The 24,261-nt window shown below is 41.0% G+C and overlaps 2 protein-coding genes across 2 annotated transcripts in view; one reads left to right on the top strand and one right to left on the bottom strand.

The window, feature by feature from the left end:
• dsx-c73A (doublesex cognate 73A) overlaps positions 1-5,696 on the bottom strand; it is a 36,282-nt gene extending 30,586 nt beyond the window's left edge. Inside the window, exons 1-2 of the mRNA XM_064687901.1 lie at positions 5,028-5,696; positions 4,230-4,964 (exon numbers count right to left, since the gene is read on the bottom strand). Coding sequence (XP_064543971.1) covers positions 4,230-4,964; positions 5,028-5,696 — 1,404 coding nt within the window. The remainder of the gene's footprint in view (positions 1-4,229; positions 4,965-5,027) is intronic.
• Positions 1-24,261, top strand: part of LOC135431703 (elongation factor-like GTPase 1) — a 96,097-nt gene that overhangs the window by 35,014 nt on the left and 36,822 nt on the right. The window lies entirely within an intron of this gene.

The following is a 24,261-nucleotide window of genomic DNA, read 5'->3' as shown; positions in this document are numbered from 1 at the left end:
CTTGATTCTTAGCCGATTCTCTGGAGCTTAGAAAGCGTGTAAATTAAATGCCAGCGAAAGTTTTTCCAACCTTTTTGTTATCTTCGCTTATTTTCTTTTTCTTTTGTTATTATTATTCCTATGCAAATTAGCTGAGACAAACTGAACATCTTCATTTTTGTGTCGCAATGCCACAATAATGAGTTTTGGCTTATATATATATAAAATATTTGTTTTTTTTTTTTGTGGGCAAAAATATTTTAACAATGTGTTAATTACACACGGTCAAAAAAGAATACGAGAAAACGCCGTATGAACAAATCTGTGCTTAATCGTTAATTTATGATATTTCTAGCGGTAAAAAGACGTCAAGCAATCAGCCCGAATGCTGATTCCCAGTTGGCCTGGCCAGTGGCAACAGCTCTCGGCTTGCCGCTTCGCTGATCATCAACAACAGCTGAAACTGAAGCCGAGGCTGGAACTTAGTCCGAGTCTGAGAATCTTGGCCAGATCATAAAGTTTGGTTAATGTGCATGTTACAAATGGGAGTTGCAATAAGTTGGGCATTCATTTGATGGACACTGACGAATATCCATAAAATGAATAAGTGAGCTTCAGATGAGCTCGGAAACATCAGAAATATTCTATTAAAATAATACTAACTTTTGCCTTTTATGTGCACTCTTTGATTAGGCATCGTTTATAGCTAATTATATCTTTTGCGACCTTGTAAGTTGTACAAGTCAACTTTACGTCACATTATGGAGAAAGGCAGCTCGTATGATTGGCACCCATTTCAATTAAGTTGAGCAATCAAAATAACTTGGCTGCCAATCGTAGCCACCGAGTCTCTTTCTTTCTCTCCGCATAAATCCCAGATCCAAAGACATTTAGCGCATTTCTAAAGCTTTAAACGGCATCAAAGCGTTGCAAGCGCGCATTGCTCTGCGATTATCGGTTAAGAACAATTAAAGACTTCATTAGGCCACAGATGGTAGCCTATTTAGGTGCGGATACCTCTCTATATGTGACGATCAATTCAATTAAGCACAAAAGTCTCGGGTTGCTTCGGGCTATAGCGATGATGGCGTGTATATCGGGGTTATTACAGCGCGAAAGGAATGACCTATCTTTCAGCATTTTATTGAGAAAAGTCTTTTTATTATATTTGTAGCGATATGTTTTATAAGACATATCGATTTATTTATCGATTTTCTTTGAAGTTTGATATCGGATTTGTGTTTAAGTCTGTGTTGATCGTTATTATTTTATTAAAAACAATATAACCGATCCTATGAGTAAATAAAAATTATTTATTTTGCTTTATAAATTCTTAAATTTCAACGAGCTCGATAAATATCGTTTTCCAGCTCCAGCAAATGAAGTATTTTGAGAGATTTGTATGAATAACTTCATTCTTCCCAAAATCGATGAGCATCGGCGAACAGTTCCGATCTTTATCGATAAATTGTCCTATACTCCCATAGTCGATAAGTATCGACTATCAATTTCGTCTTTGTAGCATATATTGTTGATTAAAAGATTTATCTTTATCGATAAATTGTCCCTTACTCCCATAATCGATAATATATCGACTATCGATTTTGTATTTTTAATACATATCGTTGATTAAAAGACCTTGAGACTTCAAAAGTTGTTCACAAATAGCTCTGAGTCAATTAAATTAAAAGATAATTATGTATGAATTTTCCATGAAGAGGTGTTAAGTAAATAATAAGCACAGCTTTCACGACAGAAACCACTTCACGCTGCCATCTCTAATATGAAATTAGGTGCTGGTTAGCTGGTGAAGGTACGCAGAAGACCTAAGCCCAAATCTAATGCAACTAACTAACGCATTTTTGCTCAATGCAACCTGTTGACGGTTGTTGTTGTTGTTGCAGTTGTTGGTGGATTTGCGGATTATGTGTTTGTGTGTCACGTAGAGCGTGCAACGCCGCGGTACGTGCAACTCGCTCAACCTGTCGATAGTCGTCTGATATTGCATCGGCAATTGGAGGAGCCAGAGGATGGCCAATGTGTGTCGTCTCGATCAACTGGTACGTTTCCCATCTACGACAGCGGCTCGCGAATTGCCAATTGGCAATGGCCAATCGCAGCCATAAATTATGTCGTTGTTGCCGTTGTTGCCGTTGTTGTAGCTGGAGTCGCCTCCGTATCATCATCATCATATATGTGTTGCTTAGCCTAGGCGCACATCAAAATTTATAGGTCAGTGGTGGCAACAAATTGCCAAGCGTTGCGGCGCTTTTCCGATTTTTCCCTCTTTTTTTTTTTGATTTTTGTGTGGGCTGCGATGATGGAATGTGAGAAGCTGCCCTCAGACATGACCGTGATCTGGACATGTGCATTGAATGGCTTCCCCCCAGTTCCCACCACAGTTTCCCCCAGTGCTGCTCTTCGCTGACAGCATGTCCAATATATATATTTTTTTTTTTGTGCTGTTACCAAAACTGACCCACTCAGCGGCAAAAGAAGTTTTCATCGATTGTCCCAGGCTGCACCGCACCGCAGCAACTGTTGCTGGTTGCTGTTGTCGTTGTTGCCAACATTATGACAATCGATTTGCAATGGAAAGCCAATGCCTGAAGGCGCTCGCTCCATTTATAACAAGTGGCCACATTGACTGCCAGCCAGCCTCCTCTCTAGCTATGGATAACTTTATACGCTCCAATCTCGAGTGTACTTTTCTATACCCTTTCAGAAAGTATCAGCATTATGCCATAAAGCGTGTAACGCAATGCGAAAATCCTTGTGAAACCCTTAAGATCTATATTATTTGCCTAGGTTAGTCAATTGTGTCCTTAAAAACACATCCATCTATCCATCTGTCTAGCTGTTCTGTGAGAACTCGACTTTGCTATGAGATATGTTGATGACATTTGGTTCAGAGGTTGCATTGAGGCACAATTAGAATACGAGACCATGAGTGGGATTGGCTGCATACTATAGACTTTTTTTACTATTTACAAAAAGTGCTCCTAACTTCGAAGTTGCATCCTAAATTACCAACCAAAAGGCATCTTATTTATTTTATCAATAAATATATTTTTTATATACTATTTAAAAATATACGCTAAAATTAAACATTGTTAATCAGTTTATCCTATATTTTCGACTATTTTGTTGAGGGGCTATTCTTTTAAGAATTTGGATCGTTTATTGCTCTTGTGCTGAGCTTATTTCAATTAGTTGCCACAGTAGCTATTGGCAACAACAAAAATTAACTCAAACATAGCTCGAAACATTCAATTCCAAGCATAAATTTTATATTTTGTGTCAATTTCATCTGGCTTAGGATATATATATGATATGACATTCGGAACATTAATCGAGTCCTTGTATGAATATCGTTTTTATTTCATGACAAAGCTAAGAAATTATAAGAAATTATAAGATCAAAATTCATCAAAAAATATTCAATATCCGGTTACCATATCATATAAATTATATAATATATGGCTCAGATATTGATCAAATTTTGTATGTAATAAAAATTCTAGCTATAATGTTTTTAAGCCAATTTACCTAAAGGTTTATAGAAAATTATATTTTGATATTCGGAACATACTCTTAGCGATTTCTCAAGGATTTCTCAATCATTAGGTAATCCAGACAACAATCATTTAACTCGATTGTACAGGAAATATAGAAACAATCGAGTGAATATTAAGTTTACTTTTTGACCAGATGTTTAAGACTCTGATTAATATGAAATGATGTATATATGATGATATAGATCGCGATCTGATTTATATAGCATACATGCATTAGCCATAGTTCGGCTAGGGTATTTGAACTTTGGCATATCTATGGATTGGCCTTTTTATGCTGTTGCTGCTGCTGCTGTTGCTGTTGCTGTTGTCGTCGTTTGCTGTTGTCGCTGTCAGTTGTTGTTGGTTGTTGGTTGGTCGCTTGTTGCCGCTTGTTGCTGGCTTTCAGAGTCAAGTTGTACCAATAATTCTGCATTTGACATTCAACGGACCTGCACTTCTATTTTTTTTTTACTTTTTGCTTTTCTAGCCGTGTGCCATTTTCGGCCAAAACGGTTTCTTAAGTTGTCTAATAGCCCCCCTCTCCCCCCTACACTTAAGGCGCCCCTTCGCTGGCATTGTCTTTGGCCTTTGATATGCGCATTAGTTTTGTGGGAAAAGTCAAAGCTAATTAAGCGGAAAAATGTCGAAACGGGCCAAAACTGGTCAGCTTTTGACCAGGCCAACTGCACTTACCTTAATATCCTTGTTGTTGTTGTTGAGCTTCTGCTGGTAGTACTCCTCGCGCGCATGCGTATTGAGGCTGTCTATCAGCGCGGAGGCATTCACATGCCCATCATAGACCATCGCATCCGGGGAGGCGCCGCTGTACGTGGCAGCTGCTCCTGCTGCTGCTGCTGGTGTTGCTGCCGCTGCCGCAGCTGCTGCTGCTGAGGAGCTGCCGGCAGCAGCCGCTGCTAGGGGTATATTTGCCTGCGGCGTACGCGTATACAGCTGCTCCAGCGGCAGCGCTGGCGCCTGGGAGTTGACAGTTGTCATGGTCGCCGGATTGGCTGAGCTGGCCGCGGTCACCTTCTGCTGCTGCAGCTGCTGCTGCTGCTGCTTGGTGGCGCCCAGCTTCTGTTGCAGCTTCTGCTTGTTGGCGGCTGTTGTTGCCGCGCTGGGCGGCTTGGATTGTGCTGCCGCATTCGCTGCCGCGGCGCTGACGCTGCTCGGACGCTGCGGACCGCGCTTCAAAGCGGCGGTCACCTTGTGGCCAAAGGGTCGCTTGGTCGGACGCAGCTTGTGCTTGCCCTGCGTGCTCAATGTCCGTTGATTGCCGGCGCTGCTGCTGGTTGTGCTGCTGGTGCCCGGCTCCGCATCGGCGGCTGTAATTGCAGCGATATTGTTGTTGGAACGCGCCGCCACAAACTGATCATCCGCATCGGTGGCATCGGTGAGCGCATCGTCGCTCGTTGTCGACTGCTCCAGCTCCGACTCGCCGCTGTCATCCTCCGTCGCCTGGCTGTTGTCCTGGCTGTTATTGTCGCCGGCGAGCGTTGTCAATGCGGGCGCCGTGGTCTCACCTGTCGCCGCCTCGTTGCTGTTGGTCTGCGCATCCAGGCTGACATCTGTTGTCGTCGGCAGCTCCTTCATCAGCATTGTCTGCGCCGTCACCTCGGCCTGCAGCGCTGCCTGCTCATTCATCGTATTCTGCAGCTCCAACAGCGTTGTTTCATCCAGCAGCAGTGTGGGATCGGTTTCGGTCTCGGTGTAGCCCGTGGTCGGCAGTGTGCTCTGCTCCGCCTCCTCCGTGGACAATTGTTGGGGGCTTCTGCTGCTGCTGCTGCGCGCCGAGGTGGCCTCCTGCTGTATCAGCTGCTGCTCCTCAATGTCCAGCGTTTCCTTGAGTCGCGCCACACGCTCCACAATCCGAGCCAGCATGTCCTTCTGCTGCTCCGGCAAATTCTTGGTGTCCAGCTCCAGCAAACGATCATATTTCTTCATGTTACGCTTGACGGTTTCAATATCGGCGCGCGTCTTCGAAGCGGGCGGCGTCAATGTGGGATACGCGGGACTCTCCATAAAATGGGTCCGCGCGCGCCTATTGCTATAACCCACCAGCTCAATAACGCCGGGATACTCGGCCTCGATGGCGGCGGGCAGCGCACAGAGCGCCGCAATAAGCGCCAAGGCGCAGCTCCAGGCTGCACTTAGCGCCATCTTCTCGTCCGAAAAGGGGGAGCTGGTGGTTTTGGTGGTGCTAGGAACACACGAACACACACACACTCGCACTTTTGGGTGGGCACTGGCTACGATTTGGCACTCACAAAAGTGGAACTGGCACTCGCGTTTTTTTTATTTTTATATCCAGTTTTTTATTTGTTTTATTATTATTATTTATTCTTTTTTTTTTGGCCAACACGCATTCGTAGCTCGTATTAGTGTCAACTAACTGTAACTGGCTGCACACTGCACGACTCTAAATACAAGATTCAAGTCCAAGTCCAAGTCCAAGCTGGTCAGGAGTCAGCTACTCGTCTCTGGCTTGGCGGCCAGCTTTTCTATGGGAAACACTTGTGTATTTACTCTTTTCTTGTTTGTGTATTTATTTTATTTATTTTTTTTTTTGGTTGTTTTTTCTTTCTTTCTGCTGCTCCGATCGCAGTTGCGCTGTCTTCTAACGTCTTGGTACAAATGTTTCAGGCCGCGTTGCGGCAGCGTCTTTTAAAAATTTTCAACCGGAAAACGCAGTCACTGTCGCTGTCGCTGTCGCTGTTGCCGTCGCTGCTGACGTCAGCGTCGCGTCGCTGCAGAGACTTTTCTCCCAGCTTTTTGCAGACCGGTTTGCAGTTAGCGAGACAGTGGCCCAGCTACAGAAAGATACATTTTTAACAGTTCAAATGCCTTAGAAACTATAACAAATAAATGCCAGAATATTTAGGTTTATTTATTAAATTATGCATTTATAAATAAATATTTATGACTCACTCATTGTTCTCCAGATAGCAGCAGATTTTTAAGGCCAAAGAACAGCTTTACATTTCTTTCTAAACTTGAATTAGGCGCGCAGCTGTTGGCTTAACAGCGGCTGTTAAGACGCTGTTAGGCGTCAAACATGTTGCATTGTTGAATTGTTGAAACGCTGTTAACTCCCAGCTGCCAAATTTTGGCTTTACCTTGACTAAATGTGCAATATGTTGAGCTCTTTCGACTGTTTGACAGCTGATCAAGTTGTCTATTAAATTCCATGTGGCCCCCTGTGGAGAAGGAGAAGGGGGGGGGGCACGTTCAATTAGTCATTCCAGGCACGCTGCCGCTCGACTAGATTCTTTGCATTTTGGCCTGGTTCTTAGCTTTCGCTTCAATGTCAACGCCGCATCGTTTAGCCTGTCATCGATGTGCTCTATAAAAAGATATAAAAGTTTTTTTCGGTTTTTTTTGGACTGTCGACTGACAAATGCTCTTCAGTTGTGGAATAATTAATAGAAGAAGATCAATTTTGACTATGGAAGTCGTTACAAAGATTTCGTTTATCTTTTATTAAAATATCATGAAGAAAACAATAGCTTTTAATTGTTGATCGATAGTTGATCTATTTAGGATTTGTTTGCTTTTATGGAAAGTTACTATTGAAGATAAAGTTTGTTATTTCAGAGTTTGATGAAGCTACATGATATAGTGTGCCGATACGCTTGATTCTAACATATATACTGTCATATAAATCCGCTTTAAAACTCACGAGACTTATTTGCATTGAAGAAGGCAGACATTCAGGCAGACATCCATATCGCTTAGGCTGCTTCTGCTGCTCAAGCTTCTATAGATATATATCTCTATATATGTCTTACCTCAATGCGTTGCACATTTGATAACAAATTGAAAATACCCCGTGCAAGGTTAGAAAATTAGTAGCCGCTGCCAACAGGTAAAACCTGACGCCCAGACACCTAGCTGGGAATTTAGTTGGGGCCTTTAGTCGGTTTCAATTTAGCTAAATGACAACATTTAATATAATTTGTCGCGTGTGCTCTCGCTTCAAATTAATTGGAGCTGCCTCTCTCTCTCTCTCTCTCTCACTCTCTCTCTCTTTCTACCTCTCTCTCTCGCTTTGTCCCCCTTCGATCGAGCTCGCTGCGGCCCTGCGCTCGAACGTGCTGCGGTTTTTAATGATCTCCATAGATTTCCATTTCTAGCGGCCTTTCTCATAAATATGCATCTACATATACATATATAGACTATATATATATGGAGCTTTGCCATTGAAATTTCTGCAGCGCCATGGGAACGCCGTCAGCCAATAAAACAATAACCGAACGGAACAAGCCCTGGCCCCCAGACCGGACCCAGGCCGGAGCACGGGGTGCCCCCCAACTGGGTGCCATAGCCACGCGGGCTCATTTTTCACGTAGCCGCGCAATAAAAGAAACCGAGCGTTAATTAAAAAAATGGCCATAGATCAATGCACCTGATAGATGAGGCGGCTCTGTGCTTGTGCTGCCCACAGGCTCAACTGCAAAAATAATTTCCTGAGCAGCAACACAAGTTTTAAGCCCTAATTGAGCCACGCCCCGTCAGGGGTGCTTAGTGCATGCGTTTGACAAGTCCTTAGGCGCTTCATTAGCCACATGGAAGACCCGTTCTGATCGCATTGACACACATGCAAATCGTGGGTGCAACAGTTGCTGTCGTTGTGAGTGGGTGAGCGGCAACAGTTGCTGCTGCTGCTGCGTGGCCAAAAAAAAATAGTTGCAACCGGGCAACTTTCTTCGGCTTATCTTTATGCATATGCAACGCAATGGCGGCGTCTGCATTCTTTTGTGGCAAGACGGCATAAAATATGCGAGCGACGCGACGCGACGCGATCATCTGCCAACAGCAGCAACGGCAGCAACAGCAGCAACAGCAGCAACAGCAGCAACAACAGCAACAGCAGCAACAACAGCAGCAACTCTTGAACTTTACCAGCAATGAAAAGCTTGGCAGTGGCCCTTTTAGCCAGCGACTGTTTAGCATTTGCAGCCAAGAGCAACTTTTGCATAGACTGACTTGATGAAAAGACAGAGACGGAGAGCAACAGTAAGAGAGAGAGAGAGAGGGAGAGCCAGGGCGAGAGAAAGAGATGCTGCACGAAGTTGCTGCTGCTCAAGTGCCAATGGCAATCTGCTTTTTATGCCCAGCACCCATTGAAAACGAATGTTAAGGGGTATAATGAAGTTAGGCAAATATATGCAACAAACAGAAGGAGATAGCTACAAATCCATAAAGTACAAATCCATGATATATATAAGAATTCTTGAACAGGAGAACGAACTTATTCGAATTGGTCTGTTCGTCTTTATAACGCAAAGATCTTTGCAATATGTAAATGTCGTTTTCTCATTATTACGTACATATGTTTTTCTTTTTTCATAGATTCTGCTTTTTCCTAGCTTCGATAAATATCGATACTTGAGTACATCTTCGAGGTGTCAAGAGCTGGAAAAGTGCAAATGTGGCATTGATAAATATCTGATTCTAGGTCTAGGTTTTTCTTTAACACTTTTCAGCAAATTATTGCAGCTAGACACACCAAATTATCAAGCTTATTTTCAACTTTCGATAACTCGTTCCTTTCGTTTCGATATATTTATATCGATATCTTTGGTTTTTCAAAGACACTTTTAATAATTCTCAAGCTAAGTATACCAAATTCGGTAGGTAGGTTTTCGTATAGTTTACACAGATCAGGAATATTTTATATTAATACTTTTTCTTGGATACTCTAGCTCACTCTATTCCAATTAATTTTTAGATATTCACACGCTTGAATGTAGACAAAAGGCACAAGAGAAGAATGCCCTTCCTCAAAGTATGGGGAAGAGTTCCTCAAAGAGTTAAGAAGAAGCACAGCTGCTGCAAATATAAATAGGTGCGAAGGGCTGAGTCTAGGGTATCTGCTAGCCGGACAATCTCGACTAGAGCACTCTTACTTGTAGCTATTGTGGTTCGTTTTGCTGCTGTTGTTTCCTGGGCAACTGCTTTTTCTGCTGCTGTTGTTGTTGTTGTAGCTCCTGCTGCTGCTGCTGGTGATGTTGTTGTTGTTGTTTATTTCCCTGCAGTTTGATCTTTTGGTCTTTGGCGGTAATTTTTGTTGCCGCAGCGGCGTCTGCACTTTTTCCTAGCAATTGTTGCTGCTGCTGCAAACGCTCTATTGGCTTTCAGTTGCTGCTGCTGCTGTTGCTGTTGTTGCTGCTGTTGTTGTTGTTGTTTTCTACTCGCCTGCCTTTTGCATTGAAATTCTTATTTCTATTTTCGCTTTATCTGCAAGTTTTGTCTTCATTTTTATTTTAATAGTGCAAATGATTCCACTCTTTTGCAAATTGCTGCTGATTTTTTAGCCAGCGATAAAATGCCTGGCTGCAACTTCTTCTTTTTGCCTCGCTTCTCTCTCCCTCTCTCTCTCTGTCTGTGGTGTTCGCCTGTGCGCAGTTGCCATTGCGCCTTCTCTTTATCACATAATGATTTCAAATAGTTACCACTTTGGTGCTGGGTGCGAAATTAATTTGAATTATTACTATTATTAGATGTTATTTGTGTAATGCGGCTGTAGATAGCCCAAGTTGCCCAAGTACAGTTAGAGCGGAGATGTTGCTGCTGTTGCACGGCATGTTGCTGCCGTGCATTATGCAAGACGCGATTGCAAACGTTATCCGCAGCAAATGCGGCACAAAAGAGCTGCAACAAATTTCGGTGATAAGCTGCACAAGCTGCACATCTGCTGCAACAGTTGCCATTGCCATTGCAACAGCAGCAACATTTGCTGCCTGCGCCGCATAACTTGTGTCTGCTTCAATTACCAATTGTTGTTGCCGTTTAAATGATTGCATTGTTGGCCACATTTAAATTTATTAAAACTGCGCAGCTTCTAACGGCCAGCGACTTGGAATGTTGCTGTTGTCGTTGCTGCTGCTCATGTTGCTGCTGCTGCTTATGTTGCTGCTGCTGCTGCTCATGTTGCTGCCGTTCAATGACCGTGCAACACTTTATCTTCCGACGCATGGCCTTGTGCGGCATTTGGCATTAAGTCCGCAAACAGTCTAATATGTCTGTCTGTGGCTCGCATCCTGCAAATGCGCCGAGTTCGATTCTCAGCAATTTTTTCTTTTACATTTTCCCATTTTGCATGCAATTTGATGTCATTTGTCATTTGCTTAATTGTGGCCAAGTGCTTGTTGCATTTCCTGCTGCTGCTGTTGCTGTTGTTGTTGCAGCCAACTGCCGTTTTTGTAATTGTTGCAAGGCACGCAGCATCCTCGGGTACGAGTTCAGCTCTGCCGCTGGGCCATTTAGTTTCAATTAATCAAGTTGTCGCTGGCCGCGTCTATTAGCTGTTTATGATGTCTGCCACAGTTCCTCAGGGGGGGTCCAGTTGCCGCTTGGCGCTCATTAGCGGCGCCCCCGAGTTGCATACGCCCGTTCCCGTTTCGCTGTTATTAAATACTCTCGTGGCAGTTGCCGCTACTGCCTGCCGGTGCTTTACCTGCCTCTTATAATTTGTTGTTTTTTTTTTGGGCCTCTTTTGTAACATGTGAAGTTCTTTTAATACTCCATTTGCCGTTTGGGCTTATGCCCGGGTACCGTTGCATGGGGCATACGACTTTCGGTGTGCCCCCATGATGGACAGCTTTTGCGCCCAGCTGTCACAGGTTCGTTGACTCGGCCACATTGCGGCTGCACAGTTGGTGTTGAAACAATCAGGTCCAACCAGTGGCCATTTGATGTGTGCCTGCCTAAGACATTGCATAATGCTCGAGAGTCAGACAAACGGATCAAGTCGCTGACTTGGTAATTGCCCTGGCTGCAAATTGAATTTATGCTAAGCCTAACTGGCAATTTTGGGTAGTTCTTGAGGGTTCAACAGACTTTCCCAGGTCATTTGCCTTGGCTGGGAACTTGGCGAATGCCATAAATGAACTAACTTTGTGCTTTATATATCAAATATAAGCTAACAGCTAAGACAGGCTTTTACTTACAGTATTATGCAAAATAGTTATATAAAATGCTAACTATCTATCTAACAATGTTATGTGAACATGTTTTTAAATGGAAATTAACATCTGTGCCAAGCTTTTACTTAGAGTAATATGCAAAAGAATACCTCTTTATCATATGCCTGTTATGGATATAGTTAACAGTTATATGGCATTTGATTTAACAGTTCTATGTTACATAAGCATACACAACAATGTTTTCTTTGAACTTGTCAGCAAACTCTGTTATTAATGTCGATACAACCTTCAAGTTATAAGCTTTAACTCGCAGTGCTGTTAATTGCTAGAAGTAATTAAAAGAAGATGTTTCAAAGAATTGGAGCTCTTACTATTTTATGATAACAGTGTGACAAACGCTACGGCATGTTATATTAGATAACAGTTGTATATTATATAATTCTTAACAGGAACTTTTACATATGTGAATTAACAGGAGTATTTAAAATGTTATTTTTGCTGTTTGTTTTTTGTTATATTACTGAGAGAAAATATTTTCTCTGTAATTTTTAACATTGTGCATTAACAGATTCAACTTAACATATTTGTGAAAAACTTGAACAATAATTTATGATTTAGCTAGAGTTACTAATTGGCGGTAATGCTAGAATATCTGGTGAAAATATCTTGTATTCCAACGTTTCGATTTTCATATTTGTTTTATTTATTATATGCGCTCTGTTAGCCGGTTTATCTTGATAAATTTTATAGATAGCCACAAGATAAAAGGCCGCTTAAACCAGTTGGCGAATCCAGCCAACAGCTGCAATCTGTGCCTGCGGTCTGCAAATCTTACTTGCAGCAAACAGATGCAGTTGCTGATGCAGATGCAGATGCATTTGCAGTAAAAGATTGCGGCACACCCCCCACGACTAATTGTGCTCATTTCCATTTATCAGTTGGCTCAATGAGTTACAGCACTAAAAGCAAATTAAAATCGTGCCAAGTGTTGTTTGCAGAATAAACATTTCACAAGACACCAATGAATGAGCAGCCCAGTTGTAGCCCTGGGGGGGCATTACCAGGGGCTCTACTGTGCTCTGGAGCTGTAATATCTGTGGGCTGGTCGCATTAAGCTTTTAATTTAGTGCCTAGGCAGCAATTTTCATGCGTTGGCAATTGTCTCAGTGATTCGCATTCGCATTGGGATTCGCGTGTGTTGCGTCTTTTATTTTTAGAGCCTGCCCGCTGCTGTTGACTTTGTTGCAACTTTGTGTGTGCTTGTGTGTGAAGTCTTGTGGCACTTGTGGCACTTGTTGCTGCGCTCGTTTGCCAAATGCAATTAAATGTGTGTCGCTCGGGCTGCCTGGCGTGCAGCAGCCAACAGTCAACTGCAACAACTGTGCCGCATAATTGTGCCAAATGAATTTGTAATTATGTGTGTGTGTGTACGAGTGTGAAGCCATGAACTTCAAATGGCCAAGTAGCCGGTTTTGGCCATGTGAGTGACATCACATGCGAGCGACGGCAAGGCACAATACGCTCAGAATCCGAGACACAGTCACCGTCTTGGCCACGGCTAGAATGACATTCAGAAATCCAAGCCAAAACAAAATTTAATTAAAGCGCATGACGAAAAATTCTTAGTGTTCAAATCAACAACATCAACAATAGCAACACCACCAACCATCACATCAGCAACAACAACTGCAGAGTCACTAAAGAGTTCAAACTTTGCAATCGACAGCTTACGACTGCAAGATACTCTGTTTCCAGTAGAAAAGAGTTAGCAAAAGAGAGTTAAGGAGAGTGCATTAGATAGAATAGTGTTTATGAGAATCGCATAGTGGGGAATCATTTAAAAATAAGATCTTTTTAATAGCTAGAACTTACTTTAGGTTTGGTGTATGTATACATATGTACATACAATAAATACAGTTCATACAATACATAAATACATACATACATATATACATACATATATGCGCACATACATACGTACGAACATATATATGTACAAACATTCACGTAAACATGCGCACAAACATACATACAGGCATACATGCATGCATACACAAGTACATACATGCTTACATGCAGACATACATACATACATGCATACATGCGTACATACATACATGCATACATGCATACATGCATACATACATACATACATGCATACATACATACATACATGCATACATACATACATGCATAAATCTATACTTACATACATCTGCACATACACCCACAAAGATTTTTTAGGATTGGCACACATCTGACACACAGTAACACTTATAATAAAATGCATGAAAACCTGCAGGGCTGCAGCGCAGAGAAGGAAGTTATTAAAAAAGTAAAGTACAATTAGTTAACGTTTGGTGAAGGAGAAAAGAACATGCACATGCATACAAGCATGCACATACACATGCATACATACATGCTTACATGCAGACAAACATTACCAAATACATGCATACATGCAAACATGCAAACATGCATTCACACATATAAAAACGTAAAGGAAACTTAGTCCGCGTTTGGTAGAGAGAATATACATATATATGTACATGCATACATACATTCATACATACATGCATACATTCACACGTGAATACATACACACATGCACACACGTGCAGAAATATAAAGTTAACTTGTGCTGAGCCTGGTGTAAGACTAGTGCCCGGATAAAGATTTGAATGAAATAACCTTTGAGAATAAACTATTAAAGCAATTAGACGAATCTTGAAACTTCGTCCATTTAGCTGTTGAGCACCATTTTATAGCCAGGATGGGTGGAATTTTCGAAACTTGAACCTGGAGAGAATGTTATACAAATTTAGTTATTTTTGAATATGTCAGACAACCCGAAAGTTCTTAGGCCCAACATACCCCATTTTCTTCCAAAATACAAACGGCCAGGAAGCCTATATACTCTGCCTGATACTAAACCTTACAGGGCACAAAGACCAAAGATGACTTACGCAGCGCTTTGGACACGGCCCAAAGTGTCAAAGTCATGTTAAGTGCGCGTCAGCAGCGAGACACTTGCGACATATTTGGCAAGCGGCAGAGACGGCAGAGTTGCCGCCTTTCAGGCCAATTAAATGGCGACACTTTATGGCAGATAGAGCCCAAAAAAGTGCTGGCCAGAACTAGAACCAGAAGCAGCAACAGCAACAGAAACAGCATCAATCCCCAGAGGGGCTGGCTGTTAGCTCTTAAATGGGTCAATGATGGCTTAAATTGTGCGGCATTGTTAAATGGTGCGCGCGGGCTCTGGTTTGAGGTCTGAGAGAGTCGTTGGGGCCCTGACATCTGATCGCACCTCTGACACTGTGACTGAGATCGCAAACTGAGACTCTGACGATTGACTGATAGTTTTTTTTCTTCGTCTTCGTCTTCGCATTGCGGTTGACAGGCAGCCGTTGTGGCCATATTCAATTTATGAACTTCAGTTACAGTTTTAGCCCGTTTTGCATTGCAGTTTGTGCCGCTGCGTTTGGTTATTGAGTTGTTGGCTTTGCCTTGGCGCTGTCTGCAACAATTTGTCTAATGTGCCAATTTGGTCGCATCTACCGCCTGCCCGGAGTATCGTTAGCTCAGTGCTTGATCATGTTGATTTCTTTCTTTCGTGTACTTTTCTTGCGGCCTATCAATGACAAGGCAACACGAGACGTATCCCGTAGCCCGGCATTGACTCTTGCCGCTTTGCTTTTGGCGTTGGCAGCGGGTCGTGACACGAATACGCTGCACAGAAACCTATCGTCGGCATCGTGCGTGTTTAAACAACTTAAGACGACTTAACGACTGAAACACGATCGAGACGAACTGATCAAGACTCTAACACGACTGAAGTGGACCAAGCACGACTAGACAGGAAGAGGCACGTCTTAAGCACGACGGAGCACGACTAGATAGACACGAGTTACTAGATGAAACACGACTTTTAACCGAATTCCAAGGACTGAGCACGCTTCAGATGTGACTCATCACGATTAAGCTCGACTGAATATAGCGTTATCTCGACATAGCACTTTTAAAGAGAGCTGACTACGACGAAAACACGAGGAAGCCCGACGAAGACACGACTGAACTAGGCCGAGCACGATTTTAGCACAACTCAACACGACTGTAACACGACAAATCACGGCAAATGTAAAAAAATCCTTTAAGAAAAGCAGAAAGTAAATTACTATATAAAAAAAAAAATTATATACAAAAATATAGTTGGGTTCAGTCTTAGCTGGTACGTAATATCGGGTTCCATGGACTGTAAACACGACTATTTCTAAACACGACTTTGATCTACATATCTTTATATTTATATATATGTATACTTTATCTGTATTTGGTAGTTCGAATAGTTTCACATATAATTATCATTTTCTCAGAATGCCCCACATCATGTTTTCTGTTGATTTTGCATTTGAAATAATTTAAACACGCGTCCATCTCTAGCATTGGCCATCGCTTATAGCCCTATAATTTCCACACCAGTCGTTTGTTGGTCTTTTCTGATGCGATGCGCTCACTTGTCCCATTTATTTATTTTGTATTTCTGCCGTTTAAATTTAATTCACGATCTGCCATCCAGTCGAGTTGAGTTGCAGTTGAGTTGCAGTTGCAGTTGCAGTTGAATTCGAGTCGAGTCGAACAAAAGGCAGCCTCGAAAATTCCCTCGACGCGTTGGCGACGCTTGGCAATTTTTTTCTTCGTCTTCTAACAAGCAACAACAAGGAGACTTTTCTTTTGCTAACTTTCCGATTTTTAGCTGCAGTCGCGAAAAATCTTTTCGTTCGCGTACTTAACCGCAATAATTTTACTCATTTGAGTGTCGTGGAAATGAGTTAAAGAAGTTGCCTGCCACTTGGCGGCAACAGCAACAGCGGCTGCCGCTAATGTAATGTGAGCATTACTTATTTCCATTTTTTACTTTTTTTTTCTTCTTACCGCCAGTGTCTCCTCTTAATTCATTAATTTCCCACAGAGTCTGCCGCCTTGGGTCGCAGCGTCGCAGCCAATTTCAAACGTGAAACCGTTGAAAGTTATCACCCTCAACCCACAGCGAATGTGACAGAGCTCGATGCAGTGCATTTTTCGGGGCTACAGCCGCAACAACATTACACGCATTGTCTCTGTCTCAATTGCTCTCTCTCTCTCCCTCTCTCTTTCTCTTCTCATCTCTCTCTTTCTCTTTTTGTGCTGCAGCACAATAAAGTTGTTAGCGAGTGTTGCAATGCCAATTGCTGTTATCGGCGACAATGTGCCAACTTCTATCTACTTACTTTATACACTGAGAGAAAAATTAGTCAACTACATATACTTTTAGAAACTATTCTCAAAAATTGAACACATAATTTTCCAATCTTCGATGACACTGCCTTAAAATATTGATTTATATGCTGTAAAGTTGCAATCATTTTTGGGATTATATTTTGCTTATAAAAGTGCATTAATCTCTTAAATAGCTTTAAATGCACACGGATAGACATGAAAGCGCATGAAAGCTTCTAAGAGATAATCTGAAAGCTCCTTACCTAAATTAAATAATCTACATCGCAAGCTTAAAGCTCTTTTAAGCGGATCATATTGATCTAATACCAACATTCTCGTACAAAAAAGCACTGGAAAGCAAATTGAAGCACATGAAAGCTCTAGGCTAGATTAAAGAATAAATTGATCCAATATTGCCGTAAGCTTAATGCTCTGCTAAACGCATACGAATAGCTGCTATTCCTTACAACAAACAAAAAGCACTTGAAAACACATGGAAGCTCTTGAAAGTCCACAAAAGCCCAAGGTTTTATACATTATATATTGCTTATAAATCAACCATTCTAAAGCCAATTAGCTTAAAGCTTTTCTTTTATCTTAAAGTTTTGTATTTTTCTTAACTTCTTTTGCTCAAGTTTTGCACGACATTAATCCCCCTTACAGTTTCTTAAACTAGAATTTTGGATAGCTTTATTTTTAGTTCAAGCATTTTTATTCGTCAGTTTCTCTCAGTGCATTGGCGCTGCCTTCTTGCTGTGGGTCGCGGCTGCTGTGCCACTTTTCAGACATTGCGCATACGCACAGTTACCCAGGCCCAGGCAGGCCAACTATTTGCACTCACAACAAGCTCATAATGTTCTAGTGGAAATTACACCAGCTGCCAGAGGCAAAAAGTACACATAATAATCGTTATGACTGACTGTAAGTACTTTTATTATTTGGTTATGTAAAGTATAGTCAATGCATGTCCATTTATGGGTCAGCTGGGCGCACAGTTATGCAGACGGCAACGAAAGGGTGTCAAACGCTATTGACTGTGACCCACAGCCAGCCATGGACAATAGAAGCAGCAGCAATAACAACAACAAGAAGAATAAGAAGAACTCACAGCTAACTGACAACTGGGCCTTTTGTCTGGCTAGTCTAATCTCTGTTGTTCCCTCTAACGCAAGGCAAACGCATTTGCATTTTTTCTAACTGTGTTTAAGCTTGCAACACACGAGTCTCTCTCCCTTTTTCTCTATAGATATCTATGTAGAGCTCTTGGGCTATGTCTCGTTGATATGCTAATTAAATCATATAATATTCAATCTCAATCTGTCTTGTCATATTGCTCGATTCCAGTGCTGCATTCTTATGCTAAAACGCAAATTGGTTTATGGATTCTTTGGCCCCGGCGATGAAAGTGTTTTTCTGACCCCGATTCTCAGGCTCTGGCTCTGGCTCTGGCTCTGGCTCTGGCCTGGCTGTCGTCTTGTTGTTGTTGTTGTGGTTGTCGTCGTCTTCCATTGAAATCAGTTGAGCTCGGGGCATGTTTCACATATTTCATGATTTTACTTTTCCTACTTGCTTTATTTTTCTATTTTTTTCTTCTACGACATTTTTACATTTTCTGCGCATATTTTTGCAAGTGCTCTTCGGAGCGGTTTGCCGTCATCCCACGCTCTTAATTACCACCAGAGCAGACGGCCTGCCTGACTGCCTGCCTGCCTGGTTGCCAGCATCCTCAGTGGCCACTTTGCGTGCTGTAGAAACTTTGGACGCAAAGTGTGAGCTGTTGTTGTTGTCGTTTCTGTCGTCGTCGTTGTGGTTGTTGTTGTTGGGTTTCCTTGTCCCATTTATACCCTGTCGGTAAATGATGGGTGTTCTGTGTTAACTTTTGCATTATTACACTTTTTTTTCGATTTTATTTTTAAGTTTTTAAAAGGTTTAACAAACTATTTCTTAAAGTTAGAACCAGAGGAGCACATAAATTTAGTCGCTATAAATATAGATACAGATATAATAAAACAAATGCCTAAAAGAATTAATTACATAGGTTACTAAACAACTATTTTGTGGGAGTCTCAGGCTCTGAAGAACTTTTCGAAGGAAAAAGATAAGGCAACTAAACATCCAGGCACCGTGCTCGAGCTTCTGGCTAAACTCAACCAAATTTGGGCCCCAAATTTATCAAAATTTATCAAATTAAATCAAAAAAAATATTGCTTTTTTTTTATACCCTTTGTACACGGGTATTATAATTTTGTCCCGAAATGTGTTGCGCTTGGAAGGAGACATCTCCGATTCCATAAAGTATCTAATATAGATACTCTCTCTTTCTTTGCAAATCAATCTCTCAGGTTTCAATATTATATCTTGCTCTCTTTCTATGCAAACTAGTCTCTCAGTTTTAAAGCTATCGTCATGAAACTTGGCAAAAGCCTTCTGATGCAGGCAGTGCCTAGTATATTGGAACCGGCCGGAACGGACTACTATGTTATATAGCTGACATAGGAACGTTCGGTCGAATATGAAGTTCTTGTATAATACACCTTTATTGTTTTTCAAGACATCTTGAGCAACTTCAGCATTTACTATCTAATCTATTCTGTTTACATATGAGCATAAACTTATGAAAATCGCACTACTATATTACATATCTCTATAGAAAGAATCATTCGAAAACTAAGTTTTGCATGGCAAAATATTCCTTTTATCAAGATATTTTTACCAAACTCAGCTCTTACAAGCTTCACAATTCTCACATATCTGCAAAGTCGTAAAGCAAATGTCCACAAGGCTACTAAATCTTCGATGTCGTACTTTCTAGTTTAGTAAATATTTTAAAGTAGTAAGATAATCAAATTTTAACTTTTATTTAAAAGCTTTTAAATAAATCTTGTTTGATATTTCTAACTTAAATCTGACAAATATGCTTAACTTTATTATTAAAGATTAATATAATATTAATATTAATATATTGATAAGGTGTCTGCCAGTCGACTAAAGCTAGACGAATTGTTGTTGTTGAATTCGTTAAAGCGTTTTTTTTTTGTGCGCTCTGTTTGGCATTTTAATAACCAAATGGCTTCAGCAATTCAAAAATTCATGTATATTTATGCATATTTAAAGACTGTCAAGTTGCGGATTATATTTTTTCGGGAGCATTTAAAAAGGCATTTGCATAGATTGTCCTAATCAATTAGAGTTCAAATGGGTGGCAATTTAATTGAATGAAATTAATGCCGGCTTAAATTGGGCTTAAAGTCTTGCTCTTTGTGTTTCGCACATGTTGCAACTGCCACACACACACACACTCACACACAGACAGACAGACAGATGCAACTGCTAACTGCCTCATGCCACCTGGTTGCAGTATAATTTAATGATTTTTACGAGTTCATTAAAAATGTATTTAAAATTGTTATGAGCGTCGCCTCGAGTGCCGTTCGCTTAATGCAATTGTTATTGCCATTTGTTGCATATTCAATTTAAAAAAAAAAAAAAAAAACCGGGTAAATTGGGGCGTGGCTTTGGGAGGCGGGAAGTGGGTTGCCTGACAACTGTTGCTTTGTTTCCAGGGAATAGCGTGGCGCGGCTTCATTAAATGCACTTGCAGCGCCCACTCAACCATCCCTCCCCCCCCCTCATCCCCTCCGCCCCTCTCCAGCTACGCCCGCTACTGGCAACTTTGCCCGTTAAAACTGCTGATAATGTCATGGCAACTGCCTCGTCCAGCTCGGAGCTCTCGGCTCTCAGCATCCAGTTGGCAACTTCAAAGTTGATGGCCTGCCAAGGCGCATACATCATCATCATTTCTGTCAGTTCGTTAAGAAAAAACCAAAAAAAAAATAAGAAAAAAAGCAACCTTTAAGAGGATGCCCGCCGTGCGATGCGCTTGATTTTCTCTGCACCTAAATTAGATTTTTGCCATCTCGCCTTTTTTTTTCGCGCCTGCCAAAGTCGCGACTTTATTATTAATTTGATTTTGTGCGCTGGGTTTACTTGAGCTTAAGCTATTGAAATGGAAAGTTGCGAGCTGTTTAGCAATTTACTCTTTTTCGTCTTCTTTTTTTCGTATTAGTGTTTAAACAATTATTATAAACAGGATATGAGCATATTTGGCGCACAAATTGTTGCGCTTTTTGCGTGTGTGTGTTTATTTAGCCAATTTGCGACGAAAGTTTGCCGAAAGTTTTAACGAGCGTCAAGTAAACGCTGTAAAAAATTCCAATAGATTAGCTAGAGATGGGTTCAGGTGTGCCTAGATGAGCTCAGAAACACGCAAGCGCATGAAATTAAGTTGTCAAAGAAAATTTACGCTTAAAATATTATTAAGAACATGATTTCTTGTTCCCAATTCGAAGTTTTAGGCGCCTGCTGTATTGTGCTTACATTAGTGAGTCAGGCACGACATATGGATATGACTCACGACTCACGCACGAAAATTCAGAAGATAAGCTCACGACTCACGAGCTGAAAGTGAACTTTAAACTCGAAGTTAGTTTATATATCGCATAGAAACTGCAATCCTTACAAAGTTTTAGCCTTGGCAAAATGCTCGTGACTCACGCAAATATAAAAGTCTCACGCTCTCGTGCACATCTCTAGGGTGAAGCGCCGAGAGTTTTCAAAAGGATGGATTTGAATTTGATGCGTTGTTTGTCATTAATTACGCAGCAGGTCACTTGAGCACGTAGATTGCGAGCCAGAGCCAGACCCTAAGCCAAATTCAAAGCCAAGCTTAATGCTGGGGACGCTGCGGGATTCTGCTAAGCCAAGCTTTACTTTCTTTGGTCAACTGCTCGAAATTGGCAATGGACTTGGCACTTGGTAACCAAAAAAAAAAAAAAAAAGCTTTGCTTATCGTTTATTTTCCCATGATCGTTTGTCTAGCCAAGCCCCGTGCTGTTATTTCTTTTTTGGGTAGAAGAAAAACAATCAACGCGCCTCTAGATGCGAATTCGCTTGGCCGAAAGCTAGAAAGAAAGAAAGAAGGAAGGTAAAAAAAAAACTCGTGCGAGATTTAAAGTTTATTTGGCTTTTAGTTTTGCTTTGTTTGGCCTTTTGTTGTCCAAGTAAATACTTAAATATAGCACAGCTAAACAGTTTTGTTGATATTGTTGCAGCGAAAGTGAAACTTAAACTGAGACGCGAATCTAGCTGGGATGCCTCTATGCCTCTAATGAGAGTTAATTACAACATCAAAGCGCTGTCTACTCTCTTTCCTGTCCCAAGGCCTGCGTGCCCAGCAGCTCATTAATATAGCGATATCTGGCCGCGAACTTACTTCTCTGGCCAGATTGGGCACACGTTTCGATTAGGCGCGGCCAAAAAGGCAAGGCAACTCAAAAACAAATACACAAAAAAAACGACATAGAACAAGGCGATGCATCAATGAAGAAGTGCAAATACTCTGTGCTTATTCAAAAGATGTAGCGAGAATTAAACAATCTGAATGATGTTTAGATAAGTATTAAAGGCAATTGAATCCAATTAGTTGTTTATATAGTCCACTTAAGGAGATAAAGGGGCTTTTTTTCTAGACATTCCATTTCTCTGGAATTTATATATATAAGAATATATATATTCGGATATAGCAATATTAACAATATACATAGTCGGACCGATATTTCCTACGCCAGCTATATGTTATAGCAAAGCGAACTGAACGATTCTCATATATCTAATACCTAGAGTCAAAAGTAAGATCCAGTAAGATCCATATCAACCCAGCTTCTCAGAAAGTCCAGTTAACATAGAACATGCAGCTGAATGGATACTCCCAATATGATATCTTTACACTCAATAAACCAATTGTGCTCCTTTACATGTGTGATAACAAACTAACGCCACCCGCTTCAAGGGTATAGAAAATAAAAAAGGTAAGAAGAAGCAGCGAGTTGGCGAGTGGAAAAACCGCGTTTACCAGCTAAACTCTAAGTAGAGAAAGTACACGCGGCGCACATGTAAAAGTAACCAAAAAAAAAGATGCGAATCTTCGCCTTTGCCTTTGGCTTTGGCTTTTTTTTGGATTTGGATTTTGGATACGACTTCAGTTTTCTTTGGGGTCAAATCGCTTTTACCCGGTCGCCTACGAATATCCGAAATGTTCGCTTGTAAATATTACAACATAACTGTTTTGTTGTTGTTGTTGTTGTTGTTAGTATTGTTATTACCAATGTAACAACATGTTGACGACTGCCCTGTCATTTGCATACTTAACACCTTCGGCACAAAGCACGTCTCGTCTTCGGAATTGGAAAACATTTTCTTCACTTGAACCACGACGACGACGACGACAGATTGAATGTTGGCTCCTGAGATGGATTGTAGTTGAGTTTTAGAGTTGGAGTTGGAGAGTTTTGCTTTTGTAATTAGAAAATAATCGACTGCATCGGCGCGGACTTGAAGAGGCCCCCACGAAGCGCGGTCTTACTTTCAATTTCATCTGCATGTGGCAGGCATCTCGACTTGAGAGGGGGGAGGGGGCGGGGCGCGGGTTCATCAAGGGGTTAGATGAATGGAAACGCATGTGGATTTTTCAATGGCTCTTTTTTTCTCGTTTTTTTTTGTTTTTTGTTTTTTGTTTTTTGTTATGCATGATTTGCAAGTCTGTCGCTTTCTTTGTGCAGCGCTGATGACTCGGCATTGCACTATAAGATTACTATTGTTATTATTATTATACCCTGCAGTCATAAACATGCGTAGAAAGGGTATTATAAAGCAATAATGTCCATCAGAAGAAGCTCGACACGATTTGTATTTACGATCAGCCGCAACAGCTGCTTGAAGCTAGCCATATTTGACTCTGACTAGACTATGGGCACTTGGCTGTGTTTAAGGCTATGCTAATTAAACTTAGTGCAGCTTCCACTTCTCATACTAGGAATACAATTTGCATAGGCATAAACCAACTGGGTGGATCGATATATATTTTGTGGGATAGGTATATGACATCGAAGCTGGTCTGAATTTGGACGAGATTATAATTCCTTAAGCTTATAACAAAATTCTCATTTCAACAACATGATTTAATCTTTGCTTAAATATAAAATAAAATATGCTTTACTTTGTTGAAGAAAGTTTGTATAGTTTGTAAATTCTTATAGTTTTTCTTTCTAATAACTTTTTCTTAGTTTTGTGACATAAGAATCTTTTTTATGGATTTTCCTTAACTTGATATCAAATATGATTAATGCTTCAATTTGAAAGGCGAGTTTTCTTTGAGTATCTAAAATATTTTTAATTGTTCACAGTCTTCCTTCATATCACAAAATTTCTGCTAAAATCTGACAACTACTGAAAAGTTCACAAGGGTATCCCGAGTTTTGGCACACCCAAAGAAAGCTTTTTTCTCCAGTTACTATTATTATTGTTTTTGTTATTGTTATTGCTATTGCTTTATTGTTGCAGTTTATTGCCAGTGGGCAATCAACAGATTCGTTATCGCAGTGCATGCTAAGAAATCCATTAGGTTTTTTTTTGTGTCTTTTTATACGATTTTTGCATATAGATAGCATAGCAGAGATCTCGTCGGAGGAGTCCGTCTACTT

Source organism: Drosophila montana, unplaced genomic scaffold (genome assembly GCF_035044405.1).
Source record: "Drosophila montana isolate Dmon_TW-CO22-7 unplaced genomic scaffold, ASM3504440v1 contig_1455_1, whole genome shotgun sequence".
NCBI lineage: Eukaryota > Metazoa > Arthropoda > Insecta > Diptera > Drosophilidae > Drosophila > Drosophila montana.
Note: the sequence above shows the minus strand (reverse complement) of the source record. Positions and strands in the feature narration are given on the sequence as shown.